The sequence below is a fragment of the Gekko japonicus genome, unplaced genomic scaffold, assembly GCF_001447785.1.
Source record: "Gekko japonicus isolate JY-2015 unplaced genomic scaffold, Gekko_japonicus_V1.1 scaffold5279, whole genome shotgun sequence".
In the NCBI taxonomy this organism is placed as follows: domain Eukaryota; kingdom Metazoa; phylum Chordata; class Lepidosauria; order Squamata; family Gekkonidae; genus Gekko; species Gekko japonicus.
The window spans coordinates 34,332-52,276 of NW_015159871.1; the positions used below are offsets into that span (position 1 = coordinate 34,332).

Below are 17,945 nucleotides of genomic sequence, written 5' to 3' on the forward strand. Positions count from 1 at the left end.
TGGATCGATTCTCCATTATACCCTATGGAGGCCGGTCTCCATAAGGTATAATGGAGTGCCCAGCAGACATTGCCTGATAACCCTGAAGCGGGGGGGGGGGGCTCCAAACCAGCATCAGCATTCTCAAGAACTACTGCAGGGATCCCCAACCATTTTGATCACATGAACTCCTTTGGAATTCTGACACGGGGAGGTGGGCACAGGCACAAAATGGCTGCCTGGGAGGCAGAGCCAGACACACACACAGAGGAAGCCCAAGTGCTAGGGAAAATAGGGCTGAATTTTTTAAAAAAAACACACTGAAAAAGAAGAATGAGCGGGAGAATAAAAACAACATGTTGTCGGCGGCTGCCGTCAAAAATAACATTATTTAAACCTGCACAGCCAATCAGATCTCCGTCAGCCGATCAGAAGTCCTGCCAGGCAAGAGACCCAACCCACTTTCTAAAAACATTTGACGGGTACCAGGAAAGGTGTTGACCGGTGCGATGGTGCCCATGTTATGGCTAAAATCCAATTTTGCATTGATTAGAATCCCAGTTGATTAGAATCCTTAGCTGCCAGTTAGAAAGGTATGGATCTCTGTGGAACAGAGAAATCTCTCACAGCCTTCAGCCCTCATGACTTTCTCGTGGTACTTCTGTGCTGGAACAGCTTCCGTTCATCCCAAATGTGTTTCTGTTTTCTAGTGGCTGTGCCCCCACTGAGCCCTCAATCCAGCCTCTGCGGTGGAATGAATTGTGAAAAGGGAACCGTCTGCATCGTCAGGCAGGAGCAGCCATATTGCATCGCAGAGTCTCAGGCGTGTCACACCATCCAGTGCCCGGAAGGGACTGTGTGTGAGATAGCCCAGGGCCTCCCCAGCTGCACCCGTTACGCACAACCTTGCCATCACATCGCATGCCAAGATGGGACGATATGTGAACTGCTGGATGGAGCTCCCAGATGTGTGGCAGCAGCACCGCTGTCGTGTGCCGACGTTCACTGCAAAGAAAACACCGTGTGTGTCATAACCAACAACATACCTCAATGTATCCCGGTGCCATTGTCCTGCCAACACTTCAGATGCCACCCAGGAACTGTGTGCAGCATTGTTAATGGGTGGCCCGTGTGTGTGCCCATCGAGCCTTCCTGTGACAAAGTCTCCTGCCACAATGGAACTGCGTGCAAGATGGTTCAAGGCCACCCGCAGTGTGTCCCAGCACCAGCGTCCTGCAATGTCTTCCTGTGTGAAAAAGGAACCACGTGTGAGATAGTCAGTGGGCATCCAAAGTGTGTCCCAAGGCCTTCATCTTGTCACGATATAAAATGTGCAGTTTGGGAGGTATGTGAGATGGAACGTGACTTGCCTAGATGTCTGCCCATCCCAACATCTTGCGACAAAATTCACTGCAAACTAGGGACAATGTGCGACTTAGTTCGTGGCGTACCCACTTGCGTCTCTATCCTGCCTTCTTGCAACAGGGTTGAATGCAATGCAGGAAGCACTTGTGAGATGGTTGATGGCTGGCCAAACTGTGTGCCGGCTACCACTGTACCATCCTGTGGTGAAAATCAGTGCAAGTCGGGGACCACGTGTGAAATGGTTGATGGACGGGCCAGATGTGTTCCTACCCCACAGTCTTGTGATGAAGTCATCTGCAAAGTAGGGACCGTATGTCATCCGGTTGATGGGTTCCCCAAATGTGTCCCCATGCTGCCTTCCTGTGACAGATTCCAATGCAAACCAGAAACCATTTGCACAATCATGGATGGCTGGCCCAGATGTGTCCCCATCCCACCATCTTGTGACAAATACCTCTGCAAAGGAGGAACTGTTTGCAGAGTTGTTAACAATTGGCCCAAATGTGTTCCCATCCCCACGTCTTGTGACAATGTGAGCTGCAAAGAAGGGACGGTTTGCCAAATGGTTGATAGTTGGCCCAAATGTGTTCCCACCCCACTGTTCTGTGACAAATACCAATGCAAAGAAGGGACGGTTTGCCAAATGGTTGATAGTTGGCCCAAATGTGTTCCCACCCCACCATCCTGTGACAAATACCAATGCAAAGGAGGGACGGTTTGCCAAATGGTTGATAGGTGGCCCAAATGTGTTCCCACCCCACCATCCTGTGACAAATACCAATGCAAAGAAGGGATGGTTTGCCAAATGGTTGATAATTGGCCCAAATGTGTTCCCACCCCACCATCCTGTGACAAATACCAATGCAAAGAAGGTACTGTGTGTGAAATGGTTGATAGTTGGCCCAGATGTGTTCCCATCCCACCATCTTGTGACAAATATCAATGCAAGGTGGGGACGCTTTGTGAAATAGTTGATAGCTGGCCAAAGTGTGTTCCCATCGTAGCTTCCTGTGATCAGTACCAATGTAAAGTGGGGACTGTGTGTCAAGTTCTTGATGGGTTCCCTAAATGCATTCCCATGCCACAATCCTGTGCCAACTATCACTGCACTGAAGGGACTGTATGTGATGTACTTGATGGGTTCCCCAAATGTGTCCGCATCCCACAATCCTGTGCCAATCATCACTGCAATGTGGGGACCATATGTCAAGCTGTTGACGGGTTCCCCAAATGTGTTCCCATCCCACAATCTTGTGCCAATCTTCACTGCAATGAGGGGACTGTATGTCAGGTTGTTGATGGGTTCCCCAAATGTGTTCCCATCCCACAGTCCTGTGCCAATCATGACTGCACTGTGGGGACCATATGTCATGTTGTTGATGGGTTACCAAAATGCATCCCCATCCCACAATCCTGTGCTAATCATGTCTGCAATGTAGGGACCATATGTTATATTGTTGATGGGTTACCAAAATGCATTCCCATCCCACAATCCTGTGCTAATCATGACTGCAATGTAGGGACCATATGTTACATTGTTGACGGGTTACCAAAATGCATTCCCATCCCACAATCCTGTGCCAATTATCACTGCAATGGGGGGACTGTATGTCATGTTGTTGATGGGTTACCGAAATGTATTCCCATCCCACAATCCTGTGCCAATTATCACTGCAATGGGGGGACTGTATGTCATGTTGTTGATGGGTTACCGAAATGTATTCCCATCCCACAATCCTGTGCCAATTATCACTGCAATGGGGGGACTGTATGTCATGTTGTTGATGGGTTACCGAAATGTATTCCCATCCCACAATCCTGTGCCAGTCATCACTGTAATGTGGGGACTGTATGTCATGTTGTTGATGGCTTACCCAAATGCATCCCCATCCCACAATCCTGTACCAGTCATCACTGCAATGTGGGGACCATATGTCATGTTGTTGATGGCTTACCCAAATGCATCCCCATCCCACAATCCTGTGCCAATCATCACTGCAGTGCGGGGACCGTATGTCATGTTGTTGATGGCTTACCCAAATGCATCCCCATCCCACAATCCTGTACCAGTCATCACTGCAGTGCGGGGACCGTATGTCATGTTGTTGATGGCTTACCCAAATGCATCCCCATCCCACAATCCTGTACCAGTCATCACTGCAGTGCGGGGACCGTATGTCATGTTGTTGATGGCTTACCCAAATGCATCCCCATCCCACAATCCTGTACCAGTCATCACTGCAGTGCGGGGACCGTATGTCATGTTGTTGATGGCTTACCCAAATGCATCCCCATCCCACAATCCTGTACCAGTCATCACTGCAGTGCGGGGACCGTATGTCATGTTGTTGATGGCTTACCCAAATGCATCCCCATCCCACAATCCTGTACCAGTCATCACTGCAGTGCGGGGACCGTATGTCATGTTGTTGATGGCTTACCCAAATGCATCCCCATCCCACAATCCTGTACCAGTCATCACTGCAGTGCGGGGACCGTATGTCATGTTGTTGATGGCTTACCCAAATGCATCCCCATCCCACAATCCTGTACCAGTCATCACTGCAGTGCAGGGACCGTATGTCAGCTTACTGATGGGTTGCCCAAATGTATTCCCCTCCCACAATCCTGTGCCAGTCATCCCTGCAAAGCAGGGACCGTATGTTACATTGTTGGAGGGATCCCCAGATGCGTCCCCCTCCCACAATCCTGTGCCAACCTTCAGTGTAAAGAGGGGACTGTCTGTAACCTGGTGGATGGCAGACCCCAGTGTGTTCACGTTTCAGCATCTTGCCGAAGCACACATTGTAAACAGGGAACTGTATGTCATGTCATCAATGGCTGGCCCAGATGTGTGGAAGATGCACAGACGTGCCACACAATGCCACAGTGCAGGAATGACTTGTGTAGTCAAGGATGGTTTACCCAAGTGTGTTCCTGTTTTCCCCACCCAGTCTGCTTGCTGGGCCTCTGGCCAGCCATACTACCACACTTTTGATGGACGCAACTACAATTTCCAAGGTACCTGTGCCTACACTGTGGTCAAGACCTGCAAGCCCAGTTCCAAGCTACCGTTCTTCCATGTTTTTTCCAAGAGCCAGAAGAGCAGTAGCACCCCGATCTCTTTCGTCAGCCAGGTCACCCTCACCGTCTACAGCCTCAACATCACCATGGTCAAGTATGAATACGGACTAGTCAGAGTAAGATCCCATCTTTGAGCAGTGTTATTAAGAGTGGTTGGTAGGATCTTTGTGCCTTCCTGCTTATTGCATTCCCTATGGGAACAAAAAGGCCTGCAAGGCTTACTCTTACACAATTTTCAGCAAGGATTTGCACAGAAAACCTACCCTCTACATCATGTTTATGGTTAATAGAGCATCTTGCTTCCTGTGTCAGTTTTTAACGTATGGCTCTATTCTGAAAGTTTTGTTGGTGGAACTATATTGTTCACATCTGTTTCCCCAACTTTTGATGTTCTTGTTGTAATCCTTGTTTACTCCGCCCTTTTATTTTTATTCTCTCCTTGGGCCTCCTTGACTGGCTCCATTCCTCCAAACCAGCTTTTCTGAAACTGACTCTCTTTGTTCTGTCGAATCTTGTTATTTCTCAGCTACAAACTCCATGGCTCTCCTGATCTGTAGTTAATCATCTCATGTTACCTTCCCACAAAAGCATTTCAGTGGCCCAAGTCAATACTACACCTAGGACTTTCTAGGTGGGCGTAAGGCCACCAAAAACATATGACATGCAGTTTTCTGTGTGGATCAGGGTTTTCAAATCAGTGAAGTCTAGCTGGACTCCTGTCAGCTGGAAGCCAACCACAAAATCACATGAGCACACATGAAGCTGCCTTATACAGAATCAAACTGATTGGTCCATCAAGGTCAGTATTGTCTACTCGTACTATCAGGAGCGCTCCAAGGTTTCAGGCAGAGGTCTTTCCCATCACCTACTGCCAGGCCCTTTTAACTGGAGTTTCTGGTGATTAAACTTGGGACCTTCTGCATGCCAAGGAGATGCTGTTCCATTGAGTCACAGCCCCTCCCCAAATCACAAGTAATTCTACCTTTATTGGCCAAGTCAGTGCTAAAATATTTAGGTTGGGTCCAACAAGGTTTTCCATTCATGGAAGAAGAAGAAGAGAAGAGATTGGATTTATAACCCACCCTTCACTACCCAAAGGAGTCTCAGAGCGGCTTACAAACTCCTTCCCCTTCCCCTCCCCACAACAGACACCCTGTGAGGTAGGTGGGGATGAGAGAGCTCTGACAGAAACTGCTCTTTTTCAAGAACAGCTGTGCCAGACCTATGGCTTGCCCAAGGTCATCCAGCAGGTACAAGTGGAGGAGTGGGGAATCAAACCCGATTCTCCCAGATTAGAGTCCGTGCACTTAACCACTATACCAAACTGGAAAGGGAAAAGGAGGTCTCCTCTGACCACCAAAAAAGTTAATGCTGAAGATCATGGGACCTGTATGGACAACAGCCCGAAGGGATATGGAGCTGTAGTATATAAAGGACAGTTGAATGAGAGGAAGTCAGAAAAAGCTCACTGGATCCAACCTTTTGTCTTGGACACCTCAGAAATCTAAAACCACTTGATAGTTTTGGAGTATTGTTATAAACATTGGGGCAGTCTGCAACCTTAACCAAAAATGATGAGTCTAATTCTGTCTCTGCCACTTCCAGGTCAACCAAGTGCGCTCACGTCTGCCCATGAGTTTGCATGATGGGAAACTTTCTCTTCACCACCGGGGAAGCCAACTGGTCATTGAGACGGACTTTGGCCTGAACCTTTACTATGACTGGAATTATTATCTCGTGATAAAGGCTACCACAGTGTTCCGAAGCCATGTCTGCGGCCTCTGTGGCAACTACAATGGAGATCCCAACGATGACTTTGTGACATCTTCTGGTGGCTTGGCCACTAACTCAGTGGAGTTTGGCAAGAGCTGGAAGGTGGAGGATGGAAATGGAACCTGCACTCATGGCTGCCAGGGCAAATGCGGGCACTGCCCCCCAGCGCTCGTGGCCAGGTACAGCACAGAGGCCTTTTGTGGACTGATGGCTAAACACAAGGATGGTCCTTTCCATCCCTGCCATTCCTTGCTCAGATACAAACCTTACGTGGACAACTGTGTGAGTGACCTGTGTGCTTTTGATGGCTACAAGCAGATCTTATGCCGAGCGTTAAAGACTTACGCAGATGCCTGCCAAAGAGAAGGGGCAGCGATATTGAACTGGAGGAAAGAGGCTGGCTGCCGTAAGTAGGACAGACGTATGGCGGGAGGGATGGGGCTAGTAATCCTCTACTTCAGGGCAAGGATGTTGAGTTCCAGAAGTGAACGGAAGATGTGCCTAAATGTTGTGTGGCGGTGAAAAGTGCCATCAAGTCACAGCTGACTTATGGCAAACCTGTAGAGCAGAGATGTCAAACTCATTTGTTACGAGGGCCGGATCCGGCATAAGTGTCCCTTTGTTGGGCTGGGCCACTTGTGCCATAAAATGTCACACCAGGTACTGGAGATATAAACTTTATAAAGGACACAGGCAAACCCAATTAACAATATTATTTTTTACGCAAAATACAAACAAAAGCAATTGATTTCTAGCAGGGAAACCAATTTATTTACTGGCGAACCCACAAAAACCCCAATAAATGTATTTAATCATATGCAAGACTAGGTTTTTTCCAAGGAATACCATAAAAAGGGGAGTACCTTACATTTCCATACATAGCAGTTGCTTGCAGGCCGGATAAGAGCCTTGGATGAGCTGGTTCCGGCCCTCAAGCCTTACGTTTGACACCCCTGCTTAGGGTTTTCAAGGCAAGAGACTTTCAGAGGTGGTTTGCCATTTCCTGCCTCCACACCATGACCCTAGTATTCCTTGGTGGTCTCCCATCCAAATACTAACCAGGGAAGACCCTCCTTAGCTTCCAAGATCTATGAGATCTGTTGTGTAAAAGCAGTGCATGAAAGCAGTAAAGAAATAGGTGACAAAAACGTTTTGGCTCTCAGAAGAGGAAAAAACCGTCAGTTTGGTTACCTGGGGTGGGGTTCAGGACATAAGAATAGAGATTCAGCTAGAAATTGATAGTGAGCTATGGAAACAGATTTACAGAAAACGTTGAAGGAAGGAGAGCAGGAGGGGCACCTATCCCACCCTTTGACTAGATGCAACGTTTGACCCAGGATTCATATCTGGAAGAGCACTAAGAGCTAACGTCTTGGCATGCATGGTTGCTTTGCTGCCACTGAACCAACAGACAGAGATATGTAAAAGTATCTCTTAGAATCATAGAATTCAAAAGTTGGAAGGGGACTAGAGCAGAGGTGTCAAACATGCAGCCCGTGGGCCGGATCAGGCCCCCAGGGGGCTTCTATCAGGCCCACAGTGGAACTGGCTGTCTCCTGCTTCTTCTTACAGTTCTGCTGCTGCTGCTGTGTCCTAGCTTGCTTTGCCTGACAGGAGAGAGAGATAGGCAAGCTTCTGTTCCCAGCACTGGCTGAGGCTCCTCCCTGTCTCAGAGGAAGAGAGGGAAGGAGTCAGAGCTTGCTTCCTGGCCAGGCTGCCTCAATCGCTCAGGAAAGAATAGCAAGCCTTTCTTCCCTTCCATTGGCTGAGGCTCCTCCCTGAAGGGAGGGAGGGAAGGAGGGACAGTTTGCTTTGCACACAATCACATGGAAGAAATACAAAGCACCTTTAAGACCAACAAAGTTTTATCCAAGGTATGAGCTTTTGTGTACCTTGCTACAGTGTGTGTGTTTGCGCTTGTTATGCTGTGGCTCTCCTGGGTGCAACTGGGTTCCCTCACCCTTTATCACTGTATACATGCCCTCATGATCCAGTCTTTCTGAATAGGAAAGCAATTTGCACTGTATAGATGAGGAATAACTGTAAGGTGGATTAGTCTGAGAGTGTGTGTCCAGACCAAGTTCACCCAGTACATTTCCTTTGGGGATTTTTAACTTAGACTTCCCAGATAGTAGGCTGATACTGACCACTGAGGAAGACTATAGTTCTGTAGACAAACACATAGTCCTCAGTCTGTGTCATGGTGCCTTCTTTTGTTCTTGACCAGTACACAAAGCAATTTATGTGCAAAAAGCTCACAATGCCCAGCCATTTCATGCTTTCTCCTGAGTCCTAGGGTCAGAACTCTGAGCATGAGATTTGTGTAGTGAATGTCAATAAATCAAAAGTAGGTTCGCAGCTTACAGATACACACTTGAACAGCATATTCAAGATTGCAGCAGCACAGACATTTTGATGCAGTAATTCAGAGCAAGAGGTGTCACTTATCAGACACTGTTCAATAAAATATTGCAACAGTGCTAACATTTTGAGCATGTTGTTATTTTAAGTAAAAAAAATCTTTGTGTTTGTGTCCTTTATAAGATTTATATCTCTGCTACCTGCCATTACATTTTATGACACACATGGCCCAGCCCAGCAAGGTCTCATTTATGTCAGATCCGGCCCTCATAATAAATGAGTTCGACACCCCTGGACTAGAGACTATCCAGTTCTACCCCCAATGCAGGCAGTATAATCTAAAGCACCCCTGACAAATGGTCATCCAACCTCCACTTTAAAGCTACCAAAAAGGGATGATCCACCAATTCTACCACTGAACTGCCCTTATTTTTCAAATAATAAAAGAAATCCACCTGGTATCTTCCCACCCTTAATTTAAACCTATGAATCCTGTCTTCTACTACCATCTCTGTCCTCTACCACCAGTTTGGCGTACTGGTTAGGAGCAGGGACACTAATCTGGGAGAACCAGATTTGATTCTCCATGCCTCCACATGCAGCTGCAGGTGTGACCTTGGGTCAGTCACAAGTTCTCTCAGAGCTCTCAAGGGCAGTCCTCGAAAGAGCTCTCTCGGCCCCACCTATCCTCACAGGGTGTCTGTTATGGGAACAGGAAGGAGAAGGAGATTGTAAGCCACTCTGAGACTCTGAGTGAAGGGTGAGGTATAAATCCAATCTCCTCTTCTTTTTCTCTGCTAAAGAGTGTTTCTCAGAGGTGGGGGGGGGAGAAATTGCGGCAGGAGATGGGGAACGTCCATTCCAGTTAGAGCGCCTATGTTCTTAGGACAGAGCCCGGACAGGATCTGTTGGCTTTTAACCTGATCCTATATGTTGTTGTAATAGTGGGTGCTGCAGACAGATGGATGCTAAGGTGTTAGATTGTCTCCAGCCTTGCAAGAATTGACTCATTCGATTTTTCCAAAAAGTTCAGAACCATTAATGGAAAGTAAACCAGAAAAGCAGGCATCTAATATTTTGTAACCTTAATGACATATCGAGGGATGTGGAATGGCGTGGTTTAGCCCGGGGTGGCCAAACTGCAGTTCGGGAGCCGCATGTGGCTCTTTCACACAGTCTAATTCAATGTTAATAAAAAGCAAATTTGCATATTTCCCAATAAAAACTTGTGTGTAATATTTGTTCATGTCTTGCGGTTCTCAAACATCTGACATTTATTCTGTGTGGCTGTTACGTTAAGCAAGTTTGGCCACCCCTGGTCTAGCCCAGTCTTGTCCGCACTTGGAAGCTAAGCAGGGATGGTACTTGGATGGGAGGCCACCGAGGAAGGCTCTGCAGAAGAAGGCAATGGCAAGCCACCTCTTATTTCTATTTATTGATTTGATCTGATTTGTAGACTACCCTCCCCTGTGCACAGAGCTAAGGGCGGTGAGCAACATTTCAATAAACACATTTACAAGTTAGAATTAAAACAGTTTAAACAATAAACAGATTCTAGGACTATTATAGATGGCGCTTGAAGATCCAGTTTTGTCCTTACCCCATGGGGAAAGAGGAGAGAAGAAAGAGGCCAGGCTCAGTGGAAACCATAGCTGTCTTCAACCATAGGCCTGGCAGAACATCTCTGTCTTACAGGCCCTGCGGAACTGCACTAGGTCCCATAGGGCATGCACTAGGTCCCATGGATGTCATTAAGCAGAGTTCCACCAGGCCAATAGCCCGGTTGACGATAGTCAGATATCCTTTGGGACAGGTATCACCAGAAGGTTCTTCTCCCCAGAGTGTAATGCTCTTCTGTAGGTATACCAGGAGAGGTGGTCCCATAGATATATTGGTCCCAGACAATTTAGGGCCTTAAAGGTTAATACCAGAACCTTGAATATGATCCGGTGTTCAACCTGGAGCCAGTGCAGCTGGAGGAGCACTGGTTGAATATGTGCTGTTGATGGGGTTCCAGTAAGAACTCAAGTCACCGCGTTCTGGACCAGTTGTCGTTTCTGGGTCAGTCTCAAGGGTAGCCCTGTGCAGAGTAAGTTACAGTAGTCTAGCCTGGAGGTGACTGTTGCATGGATTACTGTGACTAGGTCAGGGCGAGACAGGAAGGGGGCCAGTTGCCTGATCTGGCGCAGTCTAGCAACATTTGTGATTGGGGCCTCCATCAATAAAGAAGCATCCAGAAGCACACCCAGGCTCTTGGTGGTCAGCACCGGTGTTAGAGGAGTACCATCAAGAGCCAGAAGTTGGCACCTCGACCCTGAGTCCCAGCCACAGAACCACAGTCTTTGATGGATTCAGTCTCAGCCAGCTATGTTTCAGCCATCCAACCACAGCTTCCAGCCCTTTGGCCAAAATTGCTGGGGTGGTGTCTGTCTGTCCATCCATCAACAGATACAGCTGGGTGTCATCTGCATATTGGGGACAGCCCAATCCCAACATTGACAGCCCAGCCCAAACATGAACTACACTGAGGAGAGGATTGCCCCCTGAGGAACCCCACACACCAAGGGGTGTCGGGATAACACCCTGTCTCCTCTGTCCCCAACCATGGAGAAATGAGGCAAGCCACTTCAAGGCCTCCCCACAAACTCCTACGTCAGCAAGGCGGTGGGCCAACGAATCATGGTCAACCATATCAAACACTGCTGTTAGGTCTAGCAATAACAGCAGCGCCAACCCGCCTCGATCCAGTTGCCTGCGAAGCTCATCTGTGATGGCGACCAGCGCTGTCTCCATCCCATGGCCAGGGCGGAAGCTGGACTGGAAGGGGTCTAGGGCCAACATGTCCCCCAGGAAGCTCTGGAGGTGTTCTGCCACTGTTCTCTCAAGTAGCTTGCCCAGAAATTATCGCCCAGCCCAGAAAAGATTCAAGGCTGGGTGGTAATTGGCAGGAACTGTAGGGTCCAAAGCAGGGGTCGTTTCATAGAAAAAGAGCTAGGGGAACTCATTAGCATAACTCATTAGCATATGCCACACCCCCTGACATCAGGGGCCCGGCGGTGGACCTGCAAGGCCAGCGGGAGTGCGAGGAAGCCCTGCGAAGGCCCTCCCTGGCCCCAGGCAGGCAGGGGTGGGGAGAGGCGAGGAGGAAGCAACTTACCCTCCCTCTTCTCCTGCCTCCTCCTGGCTGAATGAGGGCCGGAAGTGGGGCGGCCGGAAGCAGGGGGCGGGGCTTCGTCATGTGTCCCGCCCCCCGCACCTCACCCGGGGGAACTGCGATCCCCCGCGATTCCCCGCGTTCCCCCCCAAATCGACCTCTGGTCCAAAGATGGTTTCTTTAAGAGGAGTGTTACCACAGCCCCTTTAAATACCCCTGAATAGACCCCTGAACTAAGGGACAGATTGATAATGTCCACGGGGGGAGGGGCATATTCCCTCACCACTGGCTTTCACCAGCCATGATGGACATGGGTCTAAGAGATAAGTGGTCGGCTTAGCAGCACCCAGAATCCTGTCAGCATCAGCCCGGGAGAGTCAGCGGAAGTTGTCAAGTACTGAATCCACAGATGGCCAAGGGGTCTGCAGTTCATGTACTGTATCAGTGTTGACAGGCAAGTCACGGTGGAGTGACAAGACTCTCTGCAAAGAAGCTCGCAAAAGCCTCGCAGCTGATAGCCAGATGACTAACATTTTGAGTTCTCTCTGTAAGGGAAGTTAAAGACCTAATTACCCTAAATAATTGTGCCAGGCGAGAGCTAGCAGATGCAATGGAGACTGTATAGAATTCCCTTTTAGCAGTCTTCACCACCCTCTCATAGGATTTCATAAACAAGATCATCGCCAAACTCACTCTACTCGTCTGAGCTCCCGCTTTATCCCCCTAAGCTTCATGGAATACCGCGGGGCTAGTTTGGGGCGAGAGTGAAGAGGGGGTTGGGGGGCCATTTCATCAACGGTTAATCGGGGGCTCAGGGGTTAAGATGCTGAGTTGCAGACCAGAAGGTCGGTAGCTTGGCAGTTTGTGTGACAGAGCGAGCTCCCGTCTCTAGTCCCAGCTCCTGCCAACCTAGCAGTTTGAAAGCAAGAAATTGCAAGTAAATAGGTACCGCTTCAGTGGGAAGGTAACAGCATTCCGTGCCCCTCGGCGTTTAGTCATGCTGGCCACATGACCATGGAAAAAGTCTTCAGACAATGCTGGCTCTTTGGCTTGGAAACGGAGATGAGCACGGCCCCCTAGAGTCGGCTTTGACTGGTTTTCGAGCAAGGGAAACCTTTACCTTTATGAAAACCCCACGGGCTTACCATGAGTCAGCTGCAAGTTTGCGGCACTTTACACGTAACCATGACCGAAAGAAAATAATAGAGCTTATGCTGGACATCTAGACCAATGTCAAAGCCAATTGATTGGCATTGCTTTGTCTCAAGAAACTGTGGGAAACGTAAACCAGGGCTATTTTTGGGCAGGTACACACAGGAACGGAGTTCTGGCTGGCTTCAGAGTTGGCCACGCCCACTACAGCCAAAACCTCTGTGTTCGTGGCTACAGAGGGAAGGCCTGGAGAGCGACTCTAAGGTGGGCGGGCCAGGGGGGGCCCTGGAAGGATCTGTCTAAGGGGCAGCTTGCCCGGGCTCCCCGCAGGACAGATCCTTCCAAGGGAAGGCATGGGGGTGTGGCGTAATATGCTAATGAGTGTCTGCTGTTGGGTGTGGCCTGTTATGCTAATGAGTTCCTGCTGGGCTTTTTCTACAAAAAAAGCCCTGGTAAAGACCTACCAACCTCTAATAAGATGCTTTGAAGGAAGCTACTAGAGAGAAACTAGACTGGACGTGGTTTAAAGCCCAGGTGTGTGTTCATAGGTAAGGAAGCATGTCCTGCCACCTGCAACAACTTCGACGCGTCGAAGAAGTGCCACCTACCTTGCATGGAGACTTGCGAGTGCAACCCAGGCTACGTGCTGGACAGTGGCAGGTGCATCCCTAAAGACCGATGCGGCTGCATCCACCAGGGTCATCTCTATGCCCCCAACGAGCAGTTCTGGGATGACCAACGTTGTCACCGACTTTGCCTGTGCAGACCGCAAGACAGGAGAGTGATCTGCCAGGGATCCCAGTGTGGGGAGAGGTCAGTGTGCCGCGTGGACAACGGCATCAGGAGCTGCCACTCCCTGAATCACAGCACCTGCTCCACCCTGGGCCAGTTGCATTATGTCACCTTTGATGGGCTGCACTATGACTTCTACGGGACCTGTGTTTATCGCCTGGCCGAACTCTGCCACAGGAGGACGAACCTCACTCACTTCCAGGTCCTTGTGCAACATGAGCTGGAGGGCCCCCGCGATCCCTCTGCCAACAAGGTCGTCGAAGTCACTGTCTACGGGATGACGATCGTGGTCCAACGCAGCAAAGTCCTGGTGAGTGCACTGTAGCGCCTTCTGTCCGTGCCTGGAGTTGCCGGCTTCCAGGCGAGGCCGTGAGTTCTCCTGGAATTATAACTGATCTCTAGATGATTTTCTCCTGGAGAAAACGGCAGCTTTGGAGGGGCAGATTCTGGCCCGTTCTGCAGTCTCCTTTTAATCCATGTTCACCGCAGTGTCCTCCAAACAATTCTGCACTAAAATCAAGTTCAACCTTCTTTTTGTTCCGGGTTTTTGCCCCATTCTGCACTGCATCACCTCCCTTCAGTGACCAGCCCAGTTTCAGCCTGCTGTTGCCCTGAGTTATTCGGATGCTATTTTCCCATGGTGAACTTAAGTTGCCTCGATGCAAACACTGAGAAAATCCAGAGTGGCCGGCAAATGTGGAAAGGACCTCTAAGGCTGCAGTCACACACACTAAATAATCCACTTTCAATCCATTTTCAGTGCACTTTCCAATTGGATTTTACTGTGTGAACTGGCAAAATCCAGTTGGAAAGTGCATTGAAAGTGGTCTATGTAGTGTGTGTGACTGCAGATATAACACAGCGTTTAGGAAAAATGCAAGTCCCTCCCCAGATACTGCCCCCAAATTTCCAGGAATTTCCCAAGTCAGAGCGAGCAACCCCAGTTCCTTCTTTTTATAGGGTTGCCGGCAACCAGCAAAGGGGCACAGGGATGGGAGGAAATGGCACTGCACCAGCAGCGTAACATTACTTCCACCAAATACCAGATGTGATGTCATGTCATCAGCATGACATTAACATGACAGTCTAGGATTTGGGCAAATCTCTGTGGTAAGTGGGAGAACTGGTCCCCAAAGTCTTCTACCTGTCCTTATGTAAGGTCTCGGTCCTAGTCAGTCTCTCCTTAGTTCAGGAAGACTGGTTACTGTTTGGGAAGGCCGACTGCTTAGCTGGGATTGATCTATCAGCTTTAGGGGGATTAAGCTTTCTCTGGTAGATCAAGTTCAGAGCTGTGTTCCTGGTCCAGGCCTTGATGGATAAGCAGGTCAGCGCCATTGCTAGGAGACCCTTCTTTCAATTGTATCTGGCTCATAAGCTACCCCCATACCTCGTGTCTGCTGTTGTAGCCACCCTGATCCATGCTACTGTGAGCCCCAGATTGGACTACTGTCTCTCTCTGATGGCTGCCTTTGAAGACACCTTGTAAGCTTCAGTTAGTGCAGTATTTGACAGCAAGACTCCCTTCTGGGATCAGCTGCCTGGAATGTATAATTCCAGTGTATAATGTATAATTCCAGTGCTGTGTCAACCTGCGTTGCTTGCCTCTTTGCTCCCAGGCCCAATTCAAACTGCCGGTTTTCACCCTTAAACTCTTCATGTCCTTGATCCTCATACCTCTCAAACTGTATCTCCAGTATATTTTCATGCACCAGCTGTGTTCTTCAGACAGCCTTCTCCTGGGCATTTTCCACAGTGTCAAGTTTCCCCCTGCCTGCTATTCTATTTATCTGTGGCTTTCCCTCATTTCCGCAGGTGATTTCTCCCTCCCAGGAGCAAAAATGCAGTTTTCCCCCTCTTGCGGCAAAGCATGGGAATTCCTGGAAACAGGGAAGTCTGATGCTGCGGAGCAACAGGAAACAAACTGTGTTTTTGCCTGGGACTGCAAAAACATCTGCAGAAACAAGGCAAAGCAGCAGAGGAATACAAGTGCAGGCGCAGGGAAACTTGACACTGTGGAAAACATCCTGGTGGTGCCCTCACTTGGGATGCTCTGTTGACAACAGCCCAGTCATGGGTATTGTCTGTGGGAGCCTTCGCTTGTAGCATTCAGGGAGGGGTGCAAGGCTGTTCTGTTCCAGAGAGCATTTGGAGGATGGTCAACCCTTCTCAACGTCTTAACCCTGCCTAGTGGCTTTTAAGCCTGTATTGGTCGTAACTTGTTGGACATTCAGGGTTCTGTGTCCTGCAGCTTCTGCTGTTTTATTAGCTGACTTGAGCTTGCAGAGATATGGTAGGCGAGATGCCCTGCAGGTAGGGTGGCCAACCTCCAGGTGGTGGCTGGAGATCTCCCACTGTTATGACTGATTTCCAGTTCCCCTGGAGAAGGTGGCCACTTTGAAAGGTGGACTCTAGGGCATTACACCCCACTGAAGTCCCTCCCCTCCCCAAACCCTGCCTTCCTCAGGCTCCACCCCCAAAATCTCCAGGCATTTCCCAGCCTGGAGCTGGCAACCCCTACCTGCAGGGCCTCGGCTGTGTTGGGGAGTTCCAAATGGCCCGGATGGAAATGAACAAAGATTAAGGTTGCCAGGTCCCTACCTCTTGCTGACAGGGGGCTCCAGCCCGCTCTCCTGGATCTCCTTGCAAGCACACGAAGCACACAGCACCACAATGACATCACCCAGCAGTGATGTCATTGCACTAGACATGTCATGGGGGAAAACTCTAGCATTTGGCCAAAAACTATATGGTCACCAATGCTCCCGCTAAGCTGTGGAGTCTTGTGAGCAAAAATTCTACTTTGTGAGCTACTGGCATTAAAGTTGTGAGCGAGCGATTTGGCTACTGCATAAATTCGTTTGCTCTGGAGCCATCCTTCCCGAGCTAAGGCAAAAATGTGTGAGCCAGAGGCTAAGAAACTGTGAGCTAGCTCACACTAACTCAGCTTAGAGGGAACACTGATTGTCACCATAGAGTTTTTAGCCAAATGCTAGAGCGCCCCCCCCCCCCAAGACGTGCCTCCGGGTGGTGTCGTCACCCCGGGCATATCAGGCACGGTGGGGCTCTTTGTGGACGGGACTCCCCCCCATCGACCAATCAGCCAGTAGCAGATTTGGGGGTTCAAAATTGGGGAAAACCCGCCCCCATCAGGGGGGTGGTAACCCTAACACAGCTAGCCAGAAAGAATGCCAGAATGCCATCAGGGGTGTGGGGTCTGAACCTGACCTGGATCGCCCAGGCAAGCCCAATCTGTTCAGATCTCAGAAGCTAAGCAAGGCCGACCCTGGCAAGACGCTGGTGGGAGACCTCCTTGGAATACCGGGGCAGAAGGCCAGAGAAGGCTATCAAGCCACTTCTGTGAACGTCCTCCATGCCCCAGTAGGAGTCGCCAGAGATCGCCATGACTTCCAGGCACAGGCACGCATGCGCACACACACAAAAATGCCCCCCCCCAAAAATTAAAGGGTTGGCTGGTATGGCTGGGAGCTGGGCCAAGGGGTCAGGGGCCAGGTGAAAGCCCTGGGAGACAGCAGATCTGGTGCTCCATTCCACAAGTCCCAGGAAGATGAAGGAACAGCAGCTCAACATTGAAGGGGCCTGGAGATCGATGGGAAAGAGGCCAGGGGAAGGGGGTAGCGGGAAGCAGGTGGTGGGTCAAGGCCAGACTTCCAAGCCTTAGAACGGAGAAGGAGACTGGCATGAGAGAGGACCCTAAAGGAAGCCCTGGTCCGAAGAACGAGTGAGACTGAGAGGCACCAGGGAGAACAGGGCACAGAGGTGTGAAGGAGAGTGTGCACAGGGGAGAGACTAGGGAAAAGGGAGCGCCAACAGAGTACGGGCATACGCCCAGGCCAAGGAGGAATCACAGGGAATCTGTGTACATCAGATAGCCAGGGCCCTGGCCTGGGTATATGAGTGTCGCTGACAGTAAAGTATAAATATTTTAAAAATTAATAACTAAATTAAATAAGTAGGAGAAACAACTAAACTAAGAGAGCCAGCAATGGTATAGCAACTAGAGTGTCAAAGTAGGATCTGGGAGTCTCAGAGGTCATTTCGGGGGGGAACGTGGGGAAACGCAGTTCCCCCGGGTGAGGTACCGGGGGGCGGGGCACATGACGAAGCCCCGCCCCCTGCTTCCGGCAACCCCGCTTCCAGCCCTCATTCAGCCAGGAGGAGGCAGGAGAAGAGGGAGGGTAAGTTGCTTCCTCCCTGCCTCTCCCCACCCCTGCCTGCCTGGGGCCAGGGAGGGCCTTCGCGGGGCTTCCTTGCACTCCCGCCGGCC

The 17,945-nt window shown here is 49.8% G+C and overlaps 1 protein-coding gene across 1 annotated transcript in view; it reads left to right on the top strand.

The window, feature by feature from the left end:
- Nucleotides 1-733: 733 nt before the first annotated feature.
- LOC107107845 (zonadhesin-like) overlaps nt 734-17,945 on the top strand; it is a gene marked incomplete at its 3' end in the record, with an annotated part of 21,131 nt that continues 3,919 nt past the window's right edge. Inside the window, 4 exon segments of the mRNA XM_015408198.1 lie at nt 734-4,221; nt 4,223-4,544; nt 6,034-6,607; nt 13,417-14,021. Of these exon segments, the coding sequence (XP_015263684.1) occupies nt 734-4,221; nt 4,223-4,544; nt 6,034-6,607; nt 13,417-14,021 (4,989 nt within the window).